This window comes from Myotis lucifugus, unplaced genomic scaffold, assembly GCF_000147115.1.
Source record: "Myotis lucifugus unplaced genomic scaffold, Myoluc2.0 scaffold_405, whole genome shotgun sequence".
Classification (NCBI taxonomy): domain Eukaryota; kingdom Metazoa; phylum Chordata; class Mammalia; order Chiroptera; family Vespertilionidae; genus Myotis; species Myotis lucifugus.
This window is the reverse complement of record NW_005871453.1, coordinates 733,984-751,301: the sequence shown is the minus strand read 5'-3', so window position 1 is coordinate 751,301 and position 17,318 is coordinate 733,984. Positions and strand designations below refer to the sequence as shown.

General features: G+C 43.2%; 1 protein-coding gene across 3 annotated transcripts in view; it reads right to left on the bottom strand.

The window, feature by feature from the left end:
* The window catches only part of ZBTB2 (zinc finger and BTB domain containing 2), a 29,460-nt gene that overhangs the window by 10,502 nt on the left and 1,640 nt on the right, over nucleotides 1-17,318 (bottom strand). The window contains exons 1-2 of one of the 3 annotated variants that reach the window (XM_006102209.3): nucleotides 1,741-1,878; nucleotides 1,092-1,276 (exon numbers count right to left, since the gene is read on the bottom strand). The exons of 1 other annotated variant lie outside the window; for it this stretch is intronic. In XM_006102209.3, the coding sequence (XP_006102271.1) occupies nucleotides 1,092-1,276; nucleotides 1,741-1,863 (308 nt within the window). In that variant the 5' untranslated portion in view covers nucleotides 1,864-1,878. Of the gene's footprint in view, nucleotides 1-1,091; nucleotides 1,277-1,740; nucleotides 1,879-17,318 lie in introns of those variants that run through there. One more of the 3 variants, XM_006102210.3, reaches the window with a different exon arrangement.

The following is a 17,318-nucleotide window of genomic DNA, read 5'->3' as shown; positions in this document are numbered from 1 at the left end:
CAGTTGTCATTGCCTGGCAGGCAGCCTGGGGCCTTGGGAAATAAAAGATCAAGGTCAGAGCTGGAAACTGGTTACGGGCAGAGGTGAGATCCAGGAGACCTGTGAGCACCCCAGAGAACTGCACACAGAAAGGAAGGAAGAGCCCCAGGCCCTCCTCATCCCCCTCACAGAGGGCAGGAGAGCATGGGCTCAGAGCGACCAAATGCAGAGAAGACTGAGGAAGAAGACAGCAGCAAGTGCTGACAGGACAAGGACCACAGAGACGGGAGAGCAGAGGTGCTGAGGAAGAGGTGACCTTGGAGGGATGATTTCAGTGGAGCAGAAGCCACAGGGCCCGCGGATAGGAAGCCTGTGGGCTGAGGCCGTAGATCACCCCGGAGCACTTCCTTAGCCAAACAGAGGAGAGCGGCTGGAACGCAGGCAGACAGCGTGTAAGGAAGCACTGACCCTTCATACACTGGGGGGCTTAAAAGTATACAATCCCAAGTGCAGAGTAAAAACTAGGGGATGGGATCTGGGGGCGTGAGGTCGGGAGGAAGAGCCTTTTCCTTAAACACTGAGGGGCCCTCTTCTCCAAGACAGAAGAGATGGGATGGAAAACAAACAAGTAAACATACTGAGCTTGAGACCTTTTAAAAGAGAGAAGGAGAAAATGGGGGAGTGAATGCCATCAAGCTTCTCATTAGAGAAGGATAAATCCTGGAAGCCCGGAGCTGAGGCCGGATTAGGGGGAGGAGGAGATTAATGAATGAGGTCAGGAGCAGCCTCCTAATGGGCCTGAGCTGGGATCTGGACTGTGCAGGGCGCAGGTGACACTGGCGAGGGCCCCTGGAGGGGCTGCTTGGGGCGCAAAGGCCCATGATTCCCAAGTGCTACTGGAAGGACGGGATTAGAAGAAACGGGCTTAGAAAGTAAGTGGTATCCGAGAAGGGTGAGGGGGGAGTGAGGTCACGAGGGAACTGGGAGCCCAGGAGCCCAGGGACGGGGAGCGAGACCCGTGGTCCTGCTGAGGGCAAAGAGCAGGTCCAGCGGGACAGCGGGCCACGAAGTGCAGTCTGCAGTCATTCGATTATCACAACCACGTTAGTTACCTGGTCTGATGGACAAACAACATCTTAAAGTAATTGGAGAATGAAGCAAGAACTGATTTGTGTGCCTTGAAGTACACATCGCCGATGGCAACCGTGCAGTCACACAGGAAACCAAACTCTCGCTGAGCGTTTAACTGTTGCAGGAGAATAAGTCCATGGTTGGCCAAATCCATTTTTTTAAAAATCTGCAAAGCAAACAATTTTTTTTTTAAGAAAGATGATTCACAAACAAGTATGTGTCCTTACAGTCACCAATAGCAATGATCACAGGTAACATGCCAGGCACTGCTGAAAACGTTCCCTAAGTCCACTCATTGAGTCTCCCCGCGGCCCTTGGAGTAGCTGTCATAACTCCCATTCACAGAGGACGGCACTGTTGGGGACTCAGGGATTGCGGGGTCAGCCCAAGTTTACAAAGGCAGTTTAAGAGGAGGAGCCAGGAAATTGAGTCTGCCCTCCCGACAGCAAGCATTCCCAGGTCATTTAGTCTTTTAGTTTAGGATTCCAAATGCAAATGTTAATGATCAAATCTCCTTAGAGATAAATTAAGGTGCTGGGTGGGGCCACAGCAGGGCGGGGTGAAGATCGCACTAAGTTTGGGCAGTTTTCCAGCCACCGGAGGGAGTAAGGAAGCGGAGTGGGTGCTCACCCTTCTTTTTGTGGAGAAGGAAATGGGCTTCGAGTTGTAACATCGCCCAGGCCATGGAGCTAGAAGGTAGGAGAGCCAATATTTAAATCTGAGTGTTCTGACTCCAGATTCTAAGATCTTCATTTCTCACAGGGCACCCTAGCAAGGAATCCATGTACAGCAGAACACTCTAGAGGAGCTGGTTCGGCAAAGCTGTGGCCGGCTCCTCCTCACAGTCAAACAGCATTTATAAAAGCATTTATAACGACACATAGGTCAGCATTATGTTTAACAGAATACCTAACGCTACAAGAGTCATTCTCTGATCGGACCGGGGAAAGGATGTCGGCCCTCACTATTCAACATAGCCCTGGACGTTCTGGCGAGTGCAATAAAGCAGGAAAGGAACGAAAAGGCATTCACACAGGAAAAGAAAAACAAAACTGTCTCTATTTGCAGGTGACATGGTTGTTACTTAAAAAATCCCAAGGAATGTACCCAAAACTCCTAGAACTAATAACTGAGTTTGGCAACGCCATAGGATGCCATCAAATAGACATAAGAAAATCAACTAATTCTACATGCTAACTTTGAACTTGTGGACCCTGAAATTAGAAATATTCCATTTACAATCACTGGAAAAAAAAAAGAAACACAACACATAAATCTAAAACATAAGTCTTGTTTGTTGAAAACTACACAATGCTCATGAAAGAAATAAAAGATCTAAATAAATGGAGAGACATACTGTATTTACAGTTAGGTAGACTCAACATAGTAAAAATATCAGTGTTTTCCCAAACAGATCTATAGATTTGATACAAATTTTATTTTAAAAATATATTTTTATTGATTTCTGAGAGGAAGGGAGAGGGAGAGAGAGCTAGAAACATCAACGATGAGAGAGAATCATTGATCAGCTGCCTCCTGCACGCCCCAACTGGGGATCGGGGATCAGGGATCGAGCCCGCAACCTGGGCATGCACCCTTGACCGGAATGGAACCAGGGACCCTTCAGTCCGCAGGCCGATGCTCTATCCACTTAGCCAAACCCTCTATCCACTTAGCCAAACCAGCTAGAGCTTGAAACAATTCTTATCAAAATCCTTGTAAGATTTTTTTTTTGAAGATTGATTGGTTTTATTAAGGGATTCATGAATTAAGCAGCACCTCCATCCAGCAATTAGAGAGAGATTGTCCAAGGAGGAATTTTTTGAAGACATAGACAGTAATCTAAAATGCACAGGTAAAGGCAAAGGAACTAGTATAGCTACAACACTTTCTTAAAAAGAGTAATAAAGTGGGAGTGTTGGAAGCAGCAGGAACGGCACCGGGTGTCTGACCCTTGTGTTCAGCAACCTCGGGACTTGGGTTCTGGCTAGGAAAAAATTCAGAGCCAAGACCCAACTGTAAGAGAACACTTATTTGGTAAATTACAGAGTTAGAAGTAATTCCTAGAAGATATGGGCTTAGAAAATAAGTTGTAGAGGTAAAAGAAGGGCTCTTGGAACTTGGGAGTGAGGAAGCTAACAGTAACGTGCCTGGGGCAGGGAGGGAGAGGGGAAGGGGAGAGGAAGGGAAGCACACTGGGTCCTCTTCATAAGGTTTTAAGGGTGGAGTTTTAGGGGAGGTCCCAAGGGACGACCTTAATAGAATCTTCAGCAGCTTTCTAGGTGTGTCCTTTCAGGGGTGTGGTCACTGACTGATTGGCCGGCACCAAGGCAGGGGGTCATTTTCCAGTGCAGCTAGTCCTGAGGCTGGTTTTGTTGCTTAATGGGCCTGCAGCTGAAATTCAACTTGAGGCATAGATGTTATCTCTAGGTAGGAAAGGTCAGGGGGTCCAAACTGCACGACCAGTGATATGCTAGGGGAGAAAAGTCACCCAACAGTTGATTGTCCGTTGCTAGGCACCTTGGGGCTTTCCACCCTGGTGACCTTCTGTACCCGGCCCATCATCCTTGCTCTGCTCATGATTCCACAGGAGCAATCGGTGTATTTCATTTCAAGATGTATTATATAAGCTACAGTACTCAAGATTGTGTGGTATTGGTGGAGGGATAAACACAGATCAGTGGACCAGAAAAGAGAACTCAGAAGTAGACCCACACAAAGATGCACAATTGGTTGTTTATAAAGGCAAAAAAGCAATTCCATGGAGGAAGAATGGAAGAATAATCTTTTCAACAAATGGTTCTGAATCAGCTGGACTTCCATAGGCAAAAGGGGGAGGTGGGAGAGAAGGAAGCTTGACCTAATCTTATATAAAAATTAACTCAAAGTGGCATGGCTGGTGTAGATCGGCTTTTGGGCATTGACCCAGGAACTAAGAGGTCACTGGTCAGGGCACATACCCAGTTTTCGGGCTAGATCCCCTGTGGGGGGCCCTGCAGGAGGCAGCTGATCAATATTTCTCATTGATGTTTCTCTGTATCCCTTCCCCTTCCTCTCTCTAAAAAAATCAATAAAAACATATTTAAGAAGCCCTAGCCAGTTTGGCTCAGTAGATAGAGCGTCAGCCTGTGGACCAAAGGGTCCCAGTTTTAATTCTGGTCAAGGGCACATACCTGAGTTGCGGGCTCGGTCCTCAGTGGGAGGCGTGCAGGAGGCAGCCCATGAATGATTGATGAATGATTCTCTCTCATCATTGATTTTTCTCTCTCTCTCCCCCTTCCTCTCTGAAATCAATAAAAATATATTTAAAAATTAAAAAGGAATTAAAAAACATATTCAAAATAATTTAACTCAAAGTGGATCACAGACTCAAATTTAAGACACCAAAGTATAGCTTTTGGAAAAGAAAAAAGGGAGAAAATCTTAGAGATCTATGGTTAGATACAGGATTTTTATACATGTCATCAAAAGTACAATCCATAAAAGGAGAAATTGATAAATTAGACTTTATTAAAATTAAAAACTTTCATTCTGAGAAAATCCCTGTTAAGAAAATTAAAAACAAACAAAACAAAGCTAAAGACCAGTAAGAAAAATTTGAAAACCTTTGCAAACTAGCCCTTTGATAAAGAACTAGTCTCAAAAATATATAAAAATTCTTAAAACTCAACAGTAAAAAGCCAATTGAGTTAGAAAGTGGGCAATAGATTTAAAGAGATCTTACACCAAAGAGGATGTACAGAAGGCAAGTAAACACAAGAAAAGACGTTAAACACATTAGCAATTCGGAAAGCAAATTAAAACCACATGAGACTTCACTACATACCTATCAGGATGGCCAAAACACAAAACAATGATAGCACTAAGTGCTGGCAAGGATGCTGATAAATTGGATTGCTCAAACCCTGCTGGTGGGAATGTAAAGCCCTGTAGCCACTTTGGAGGGCAGTTAGCAGTTGCTTAAAGAACTAAATATGTAAACACCATACTACCCAGCAGTTACACTCATGGACATTTATTCCAGAGAAGTGAAGACCTGGCGCTCACAAAAAAACCTGCACATGGATACACACAGCAGCTTTATTCTTATAGTCAAAAACCAGGAACAGTTCAGATGTCCTTTGATGGGTGAATAAAGTGTGGTATGCCCATACAACAAAAACTATTCAGCCATAAGGAGAAATGAACTACAGATACACGCAATGATGAGTGGAAAAGCCAATCCCAATAGGTTATATACTGAACAATTCCACTTATATAACATTCTTGAAAATGACAGTAATGAAGAACAGATTGGCAGCGGAGGGGTGAGGGGAGCAGGAGGGAAATGGGTTCTGCTCTAGAAGGGCAACAGGAGGGATCCCCATGGCGATAGAAATGTCGTGTAGCTCAGCTGTGTCAATGTCTACATCCTGGCTGTGATATCATACTACAGTTTTGCAAGATGTTTCCATTAGTGGAAAAAAAGGTAAAGGGCATATAAGGTTCCACTCTCATTTCTTGCAATTGGATATGAATCTATAGTTACCTCAAAATAAAGAATTTAATTTGTAAAAAAGCCCAACACATAAAAATTAATTAGCCAGATTAAAAAAATAGATAACTTCAGAATTATGGAAGCTACTGTGGAGAATGCATTACCAAAAAACTTTTAAAAAAACTTAAAAAAATTTTTTTAGAGAGAGGGAGAAAGAGATAGTAACACCAATGATGAGAGAGAATCATTGATTGGCTGCCTGCCTTCTGCATGCCCCACCCACACTGGGAATCGAGCCCCCAACCTGGGCATTGAGCCCCCAACCTGGGCATGTGCCCTGACTGGGAATCGAACTGTGATATCCTGGTTCATAGGTTGACGCTCAACCATTGAGCAACGTGGGCTGGGCTAAAGCAAAATCTGACCCCCAGCAATTCTGACTCAACAGGTGAATTCCCCACTCTCCTTCCTGTGATAGGGATGAGCTGAGAGATTCAGAAACTAGCAAGTTGGCCCTAAAATAAATGAATCAAACGAAATAATACTTTAAGAGACGGATCAGGTCACAAAGCAAGACTCCAGGATGTTGCGTGTTTTCTACCAAGAACTGGATCCACATCGCAGTAATTTGAGTATAAAGACCTAGATTGTAGTGTCACTGAAGTGCGAACATGGATGGGAGGGTCAGGAACTTGGTTCCCCAGTGTTTTCTGTGTATGTCAGAGAAGGTGAAAGCGCTCAGATAAGGAAGGGGAGACAGGAAAGGCACGGGGTTCATGATGAAGGCAGAGACGGTGCCAGGTGACAGCGCCAGGTTGCAAGGTAACCTGGGTTACAAAGAACATCACTAACCTCACCTCCACCAGGAGATAACTAGAAGTTTGTCTTCAAGGCTGTGCTCTGATAAGTGCCAGAACTCCTTTTCCATCTCACTAACCTACTTTTCTCTACAAAAAAAGTGTATCTTCTAAGAGCAAACTGTGATGAGCTGCCTTGTCACGTGCTCTGGCCCTAATCAAGATGATCTACGTCTAGGCAGCGTCAGGCGCCACGTCCACTGACAGTAGCTTCAAGTGCACAAACACACTGCTGTTATCCGCCCGGTGTTATGACGAGAGTGCTGTTATTTATGGAGTGTTTACTGTTAACCATTCATTTCCTTGTGCTATTCATTTAACTTCACATGAACTTATTTGAGCTTTTTGAGGAATTGCTACCCACATTATATAAATGAGTAAATAGCCTTAGAGTGGTTAGGTAGCTTGCTCAAGATGATAGAATCCATAAGTGCAAATGGGTCCATTTGATGTGTCAGAGCATACAATGCAAATGTGTTTGTTTAAAATACTGAGAAATAGTCTTGTTATTGCTGCTTTTAAGTATATGTATTTGTTATAAGACATTCAAATATTATGGACACTTAAAATGTGGGAGCTGTCTCTCCATCCCCACCATTTCCCCAAACTCTGGTGAACACTGGGTATAACTTTTTTAAAAAAATTGATTTTGAGAAGAGAGAGAGAGAGAGAGAGAGAGAGAGAGAGAGAGAGAAAGAAAGGAAGAAAGAAAGGAAGAAAGAAAGAAAGAAAGGAAGAAAGAAAGAAAGAAAGAAAGAAGCAAAGAAAGAAAGAAAGAAAAGATAGATTTGTCTTTTAAAAATCAGGTTGCGCCGAAACCGGTTTGGCTCAGTGGATAGAGCGTCAGCCTGCGGACTGAAGGGTCCCAGGTTCGATTCCGGTCAAGGGCATGTACCGTGGTTGTGGGCACATCCCCAGTGGGGAATGTGCAGGAGGCAGCTGATCGATGTTTCTAACTCTCTATCTCTCTCCCTTCCTCTCTGTAAAAAATCAATAAAATATATTTAAAAAAAAAAAAAAAATCAGGTTGCCCTAGCCGGTTTGGCTCAGTGGATAGAGCCAAAGGCCCCGGGTTCGATTCTGATCAAGGGCACGTACCTTGTTTGTGTTCTCCCTGGCCTGGGCCCTGGGCCCTGGTCAGGGCTCATGCAGGAGACAACCAATTGGTGTGTTTCTCTCACGTCGATGTTTCTCTCTGTCTTTCCCTCTTTCTTCCACTCTCCCTAAAAATCAATGGAAAAATATCCTCGAGTGAGGATTAACAAAAAACACACAAAATAAAACAAAACATTAGGTTGCTTTTTTTTTCTTGTAGATCTTTAAAATTCTTTGCATATAAGGGAAATTATATGTGAGCCCTTTGTCACAGCTTTTACTAATATTTTTCTCTTCTGATTTTGTTTTATAGAGATTTTTTTACATATATACTTTTATTTTAATGGCATCAAACTTATCAGTATTTTATAGGATTTTCAGGTTTTGTATTAACAGATATATGTCATCTCCTTGGACACAGCAAAACGACTGGCTCCCTCTCATCCCCTGAACTGACTAACATAAGTATTTTATTCAGACCGTAAGAATGAAGCCATGATTAAACTGTGAAATGTTTCTTTTCTAAGGGAGTCTACTAGTTACTTTAGTGTCTCAATTTTGGAACCTCTAGAATAGGAAACACACTGACGGACATGCCTTTCAAACACAGAGGGAAGAACACGTGTACAGGTCACAGAGAAGTGAAGCAAATGAAAGGAGGAAAAAAGAAAAGAACAGTCATATGTTCACAATTCACATGGGAAAAATCCCACACAGATCAATTTTTAAAAATCTTATTTGAGACACGAAAAAGTCTTTCTCAGGAAGAAAAAAAACAACCACCTTAAACTCTTACATTTGTGAATATCCTGAGATCAAGGGATGAGACGAAGGAGGGGGGGTCAGAGAGAGGAGGGGGGAGGAGACCAGGCCTGGATTCTAGCTGAAGTGCATCACGGGCAACTCCCACCCCACACGCCCAGCCCAGCTGACAGTACTGCCCTTTCCCAAACCTTCTTTCCTCACGTGGCCCCTTCCCAAGTGGCTGTACTTGCGAAGAATGCTGCGTAGGCTGAGGATGCAGCATCTAACCGGCCGCCCTGCTCAAGGCGCCCCCACCTTTGGAAATGGATGTCTATTCTCCCATCTCCATCAACTGCTCAGCAACCACATCAGCCCCCTGCACTGCAATGGCTCACCAAGGTCACCCAGGCTTGTGCCCCAGCCCCACCGACCCCACCTCTGCGGCACTTAACACCCTTCCTCCTGCACCATCAATGTTCGGTCCTGGCTTCCAGGCCGGTGTGCTGGTTTTGGTCTCCCCTCTGGCTGTTCTATTTTAATCCCCATCAACGATTCCTCTTCTGCTGACGCTCCCCTCCTCTGGTCCACAGCCCACTTCTCATCTGCAGGCTCTTTAGTGATCTGATCCACTTGCACTTGGCTGTCCCACAGGAACCCTACATTCAATCTGGGTAAAACAACCCAAATCCTCCCCCCGCTTTCTTCCACCCCCTTTTCTCCGCAAGGATTGTAAAAGCCATAGACACAAACTTGATCCTTCTGTTCCCCCAGCCTAGGCCTGGCGCCATCATCCACCCCTTGACCAAGCTAGGACTCTCAGTTCAGCTTTCAGGCCTCCACTTCTTCCACCCGTCACATCAGTCAGTCACCCACCTCCTACCTGAACCCTACACACCTGAGCTCTACCTCCCTGCTCATCTCCTGTTCCCAGCTCTAGCGCCCCTCTAATCCCTCCACAATGATCTTCCCAAAGGTCAAATGTGATGCTTCTATCCTGCTTAATATCCTCCTGTGATTCCCTACTGCCTTTAGGAAGAAACCCAAATTCCTCAGCATAGCTCACCCAGCCCGCATGACCCAACCCCTGCTGACTCTGCACCACAGGCTCTAGTGTGGATCTAATCTGATGGCTTCCAGACCTGGGATTGCACAGACCTTCTAAAAACCACAAAACAGCGGCTCCAACAGTCTGTGGCTCCCTCTTTATTTTGCAAGAAAAGATATACATGCTTGGTAGGGATGAAAGATTTTTAAAAATATACTTCTATTGATTTCAGAGAGGAAGGGAGAGGGGGAGATAGAAACATCAATGACGAGAGAGAATCATTGATTGGCTGCTCGGGGCATCGAGTCTACAACTTGGGCATGAGCCCTGCCTGGGAATCAAACAGTGACCTCGTGGTTCATCACAGGTCGACGCTCAACCACTGAGCCACACCAGCTGGGCAGGGAGATTTTTAAAAATGTAAATAGGTAGAAAGGACATAATGTCAGAATATCTTTCTAAAGGAAGGGCAAGTTTGGCACTAGATTTAATGGAAGTTTTTTTTCCACACAAAGACATCACAACCTAAGATTTTACTGTATGACATCAAGTTGTGCCTGATTGCTTTCTTGATACAAGATTGTCTGCTTGGTGACCTTTACGAAGTGATCATTTAGTGTCCCAATTTGTTCTGAAGTCCAAGTATTACCAAAAATCTAGTCTCACCCTGGCTGGGTAGCTCTGTTGGTTACAGTGTCGTCCGATGCACCAAGCTTGTGGGTTCGATCCTGATCAGGGCACATGCAAGAAGCAACCAATGAATGCATAAATAAGTGGAACAACACATCCATGTTTCTCTCTCTCTTTCTCTCAAATCAATAAAGGGGAAAAAAATACAGTTTCATGCAAGTATGTAAATAACAGACACACAACGATGTTATTTCACTCACTTTGGCAATTCCGGATGAATGAGAAGATGAAGAAGGGCAATTTTCTTTGCCCAGAGGCTTTGAATGCCCAGGAAATTGCTGGGTCCTAACAGTCTGCACCACTCACTGCTGAGGCCTCGCTCTCAGTGCTGGGCAGCTCAGCAGCCTGATTTCTACAGACAGTGGGGAGGGGCCTTAGGCCCTTGTGCAGGATGCACACTGCCAGCTGCCCCCCTCCCCCAGCTGTACTTGTCCTCTGCAGAAATGTCCTGATCCCCAGATAAGGAGGCTCTACCTGCCCCAGGGCATCCGTGAACAAGCCAGCTTGCATGTGTCTGCCTGATGCTTCCGGAAAGCCAGCACTAAGCCTTATTTATCATTTATTACTTTGCCCATGTGCACAGCAAGTGGTCGGGTGTTCAGTATTTGTTAAATAAATTGATAACTATATGTTTGGAAAGGAGAGTGTTGAGTCCCAGTCATGGCTTGGCCTTGACTAGCTGGGTGGTTTGGGGTAAAAGTTCAATTTCTATTGATCTTAGATTAACCTAAAAAATCCTCATCAATTTACTGTACCCTACATTTTGGAAAAATATTTCAATTTTAAAATGTCACTTCATGTTAACAATTAAGTTCTGAATAGTGTTTTAGAGTTATGATAATCCTTTACACATAACAGTTAATCCTCAATACCATGGTAAATCACTTTCTTACTATTCATTAATTATAATAACTATAGCATTAATTTAAAAATGACCACTTATGTGCCAAGGATCAGTTATCCTCTTTCCAGAAGAAGAAATTTAGACTTAGAGAAGTGATGTACCTTGCCCACATGTAGGGCTAACTCATAAGAAGCAGATTTGGGAAGTGGTCAGGTATTTAGTGAGAGCTTTCTAAGGTGCCAGGCACAATGGATGCAATAATACACAGAATACAGAGTTCCAGGTGTCATCAAATAAGTATACACATTTATAATAGCCAACTCTGATAAGAGCTATCAAAGAAAAATATAAATATGAGATCATAAACTGGGGTCTAATTTGGGGTTTGGGGATCAGAGAAGGCTTTTGTTTTTTTAAATATTTTTTTTATTGATTTCAGAGAGGAAGGGAGAGGTGGAGACAGAAACATCAATGATGAGAGAGAATCATTGATTGGCTGCCTCTTGCACGCCCCCTACTGGGGATCGAGCCCACAACCCGGGCATGTGCCCTTGACTGGAATAGAACTTGGGTTTGCAGGCCAACGCTCTATCCACTGAGCCAAACCAGCTAGGGCTAGGGAAGGCTTTTGTAAGGAAATGCCAGTTAAGTGAATAAAGAATGAGAAGAGTTAATTGATCAAAATAGAGTATCCCAGGCAGAGGGATCAGCATTTGCAAAGGCCCTAAGATCGGAGGGAGCCAGATGCAATTGAGGAGTGGAAAGGAGGTCAAAGTGGCTTTAGGGCCAAGAGCCAGACAGAGAAGGATGAGGCTGGAGACTCAGGTCGGTTAAGGATTTTGGTTCCCATCCTAAAGGCGGTAAGAAGCCACTGTAGGGGATTTCCAGCGGCAGGGTGACATCAGCAGATGCCTGCAATTGCAAAGCTAACTAAGTTGGGGCGGTGGAGGTGATGCAGAGGTGGGAGAGGGGCGACATGGTAGAAGTGGTCAAGAAAGGAGATGACAGACTGGGTGGTGATGATGAAGACAAAGGGGGCGGGGATAGTTGGAAGATAAAAAATCAAAGGACTGGCTGGTGGATTAGATGGAGGAGGATGGGGAAGATCTAGGTGTCCAAGATGACTCCTAGGATTCTAACCTGTGTGACTGGATAGATCGTGGGGCTCTCTGCCAGGAGAGGGAACCTGGGCAAAACCCCCATTTTGGGGGGAAGATCATGAAGTGAGGTGTAGACAGGTTGGGGTGGAGAGGCTTCACAGACACCCAAGGAGAGCTGTGCAGAACATCTACATGTTCGCTGTAAAGGTCTGGAGCTCTGAAGTCCTGACTGTGATTTGTGTCTGAGAGTCTTGGGAGAAGCCAGGTATGTCTGACTCCAGAAGTCACATCCTTAAATCACTAGATGATAGTTCAGAGAAGTAAAAACTGTAAAAAACAGGAGTTCATTGAACCGTGGTCTTCTGTGTGTAAATTTCATGCTTTTCCCACTACCCTACCTTGCTATAGATCATTCCTAAAAGTTCTTATTAATACTAAGAGGACTGCTAATAAAGCCCCCAGCCATTTAACACTGTTAATGGAACTTAGAAAAAATCTAAATCAGAATAGTGAGCAGAGATGGAGAAGGGAGACAATTCTTTTTTTTTTAGACTATGCATAATTCTTTTCTTTAAGGGAGGCAATTTTTTTTTCCTTTTTAAAAAAATTCTCACCCAAGGAGCCCTAGCAGGTTTGGCTCAGTGGCTAGAGCGTCCGCCTGTAGACTGAAGGGTCCTGGGTTCGATTCCGGTCAAAAGCACATGCCTGGGTTGCGGGCTTGATCTCCAGTATGGGGTGTGCAGGAGGCAGCTGATCAAGGATTCTCTCTCATCATTGATGTTTCTATTTCTGTCTACCTTTCCCTGCCTCTCTGAAATTTAAAAAAAAAAAATCAAATCTAACCCAAGGATATTTTTTCCATTGATTTTTTTTTTTTTAAGAATGAGTGGAGGGGAGGAAGGAAGGGGAGAGAGGGAGAGAAAGAGAGAGAGAGAGAGAGAGAGAGAGAGAGAGAGAGAGAGAGAGAGAAAAACAATGATGTGAGAGAGACACATAGATTGATTGCATCCCACACGTGTCCTGATTGGGCAGGGATTGGGAATTGAACTAGAGACCCTTTGGTCCTTTGGCACTCTAACCACTGAGCCAAACCAACCAGGGTGGAGGCAATTCTTAAAAGTGGGTTTTCATAGAATGCCTTCTTTATGTATGTTTAGATGTACAAAGTGGTTTTTCCCTTAAGTAAATTCAGAGACTATAAGATGTCATGTTGAAATAAGTGAAAAACACTTTCCAAAGCCAAATGTAAATGATGGTTTATATTGTTTAAAGCTTTGGCTTTGATCACCACTGTTTCCCACACTGATAACTGATACTACCCAGATGGGAAGGGCTTTCAGCTTCCATCACATAGCACATGTGGGCTGATCCTTGTTAACTCAGTTTTTGGAGGTGCAGCTGAATGGAACAAACATAATCACACTGTATTCTGACAACTCAAGTTCCTCCACTTTCAGTATGAGAAGAGGAGGCCAAAACAGCTCTTGGAATTGATGATTTACTTGTTAAAGATAATAGCTCTCTGAAGATACGCAATACCACTTAGACTACCCATTTCAAGGGCACTCAAAGGTCCTCTGAAGTCCTTGATTTTATTCCAGTGAAGCATATATGAAAATTGTAATGCACAGCATGCATCAGTAACAGAAAAGCACTTCCCACAAGTAAGATTGATTCTTTCAAGTGGTTTAGACCACTTACCAGGATGGAAAAACTGCTTTTTTTCAGTATTATTAATAATTAATACTTAAAGGCCCATAAAGTAAACTTGAACAAGCCTGGTCATTTGAATTTTAATATATTTTAGAACTGTATTTCAAAGCTAGGAAATGTATCTTATTTAGTTGTGGTGACAGAATGGTATATGAATATTTTAACTTTTTTTGTAGTCAATCCTCTTCTATAGTAATTAAAAAAGGAGGGAAATAAATGAAGCAATAGCACTTATTTTGACTTCGGAAAACATGAACTTGTAAAAGATTTGTCTTTTCAATTATATTTTGTTAACATTAAAATTAGTTTTTAGTTTCTGAGTATAAGCTGAGGCCAGTTCAGGGACAGTTTAGATGTCAAGGAGAAGCAAGTTAGAGATTTATGGCAAATAAAGACTTGATATTAAAGTTATAACTCTAAAGGCATTATGCTACAATCAACTTTAAGGAAATCTACATATGAACACACAGCAAAATTTAAAACCTAATCTAATTTGCTTATAATAACCCACCAAAGCAGAGACTGCCTTTTTAAAAATGCTGTATGATTAGTAAAATCAATCTGAAGAAAATATAGTCATCTATAGAAATAGCTCAGTGTATGCCAGAGAAAGGAGCACCAAATGTGTTTTCATTAAAAGTCTTGAGTAATACTAGAGGCCTGGTGCACAAAATTCGTTTACTTGATTGGGGGTGGGGGGTTCCTCAGTCCGGCCTGCGCCCTCTTGCAGTCTAGGAGTCCTTGGAGGATGTCTGACTGACGGCTAAGGCCCGCTCCCTGTCGGACATCCTTAGCGCTGCTCGGGAGGCAGGAGAGGCTCCCGCCACCACTGCTGTGCTCGCCAGCTGTGAGCCCAGGCTCAGGGCTTCTGGCTGAGCGGGGCTCCTCCTGTGGGAGCGCACTGACCACCAGGGGGCAGCTTCTGCATTGAACATCTGCCCCCTGGTGGTCAGTGTGCATCATAGCAACCGGTCGTTCTGCTGTTCAGTTGATTTGCACATTAGCCTTTTATTATATAGGATTTGAGGGCAGGAATTCTCATACTTTTTGGTATCAGGACTCCTTTATTAAGCCCACTGTGCGCTAACGTAACACTTTTATTAAAAATATATTTTCCAAAACAAAAATTAGTGAAATGGCATCTTGTCGTAATTTTACAAATCTCTTTAGTAGAAGAGAGCTGGGTTCTGCATCTACTCTGCGCTCCACTGACTGTTGTGATAATTTGTTTTGGTTGAGTATTTTTTTGTTGTTAATCCTTTCCCATTGATTTTTAGAGAGTGGAAGGGACGGAGAGAGACAGAGAGAGAACCATTGATGTGAGAGAGACACATTGATCGGCTGGCTCCTGTAGGTGCCCTTGCTGGTGGGAGGGATGTGCCCTTGACTGGAATAGAACCTGTGACCTTTCGGTCCATAGGCCAACACTCTAACCACTGAGTAAACTGGCTAGAGCTTGGTTGAGTATTGAAGAAAATCCAGCCTAACTCAACTGTATAGCTGGAAAAAAAGGAATTTTTAATAGCCATTTTTGGTAATTGTGGATATTCTTTGATACTACATCAAAACTTGACAAGTGTTAGTTTCTTAAGAGTTGTGTGATCTCAAAATACATCAATAAATGCTATTTTCCTACTCTATTACAATAAAATTCATTGCTCTATCTTGCGCTTGGAATGAACTGTTTACCTGCAGGTGACTTTTAACATCATCCATTGATCATTTGGAAATGTCAGCTCATTGAGTTATGTGGATCTTCCCAATGGGGACACGTTTTCAACAGTGAAAAGGGCCAGTAACACATTAGTATCATTATGAAAACAGTTTTGACCTCATGGAGGCCCGAAGGGGTCCTATGTTTCACAAGGGACTGCAGACGACACTTAGACACTTAGGGGACTTGGAGAATCTAAGTGACTAGGCATAGTGTACGAAAATACACACACACTGTGAGGTGGTTCTCAAGACCATTTGATGCTCACCTTTGCCTGGTGCAGAACGTAGGGGCGCACACTATTTACAAGAACTGTATACTAAAAGTTCTTGTAAAGTAAAACAGTTGTTTCATGAGTACTGAACCAGGCACATGAAAGTGCTTTACAAATTCCTCCCTCTGCACAGACCTTTCTTGAAGTGAGGAAGTCACACGATACATACTTCATGCATGTGAACTGGGGATTATGTACTTGAGCATAGATATTGGCCTCTAACTTGGCCTTTGCACCATAAAAAGAAAAAAAAGGTTGTAAATGTCTCAGACTGCCACCTCCTGATAAGTGTCCTGAGGCTACTGACTCCATCCCTTACTGACCTATTAGCATTGTAAAACACTGGATCTTACGTATTCACTATTGATTCAAAGTAATATTTTAATTATTTAAGTTTAATTTGCTAATAAGAATTATAACCTATTCGAGCATAAAAAAGGTTTAAAAAATGTCTCAATCTAATGCTTCAGATGTTTACTTTGCCTTTTGTTTCTTCTTTAGGAAATAAAAATTCTCAACTTCCTTTTAGGTTTTCAGGATCATCTTTGCAACCTGAAGACCGTAAGGCAGTAGGTAAAATGATAAATGCCCTTTCACCAGGTGCATTCTGAAATTTATGGCACAGTGTCCAGCCAACCAGCAGTTCTCCCTGTACTGTGACAGCTTGGTCCACACTACTTGCCCAGTTTCCCAGTTACTTCAGGGACAGATGAGTGGGCCTAGAGATGAGACAGGAGATGGCAGGGGAGGCTCCAGGTCTGACGAAGCTGATCCCAGCCAATGTGACATACCAGCCTGAGCTGTCTCCTTCAACTTCCTAACTCTACTTCAGTAATTCTCAAGCTGGGAAAAGCACATCCCCTTATGCAGGTACATATTCTTAGAGGGTTATTTTATAGAATTTTTACAAACGTGTAGACTTTGGAGGACAGTGCAAAGTTTTATTTTGTTAATCTTTAAAATAAAAAAGAAACTGTCACGGTGGAAGTTTTTATTCTATGAGCTAAAACACGCCTAGGGCTTATTCTCTGCAGCTGGAGTATTTTGGTGGGAGTTTGTGGAGCGCCTATTTGCATCCTCTTTGAAGAGAGGAGAAACTTGAAAACTCCAAGCAAGCAGCTGGACTGGACAATAAAGCTTGGGGGCGGTTCATCGGCCACTCTAAGGACTCCTTCCCTGGGGACCATCGGTGGCACTGACACTGGTTTATTACTTCTTGTGCTTTGAGATCTCATGATGGTTTCAACATCAAATCAATTCTTTGGCTAGAAGATAACCTTATATAAACCAGGCATTTAAGTGAGAAACACCCAGTTTAAAGGAATGTGGTATTAGTTATCTTTCTTTCTTAAAAATTACCTTTTAATGACCTCAAAACACCCTGGATAGACATCAAGGGTATTTAGAAAACAAAATTTAATAATTATTTTCTGGTTTATAATAAATCAGAGAAATGAGGATTTTAAATGTCTAATTCTAATTTTCTATTGAAATTTCAGGCTCTCTCGGATTATAACGCTAGTGCTATGTGCAGGCTGGTTCCTGAGCTGGGTCGGGGTCATCATAGTCTGAAGGGACGTACGTGTGTGTGTGCGTGTGTGTGTGTGTGTGTGTGTTTAAGTAAACTCAGAACACCTTGCAGTTCTGGGAGCCAG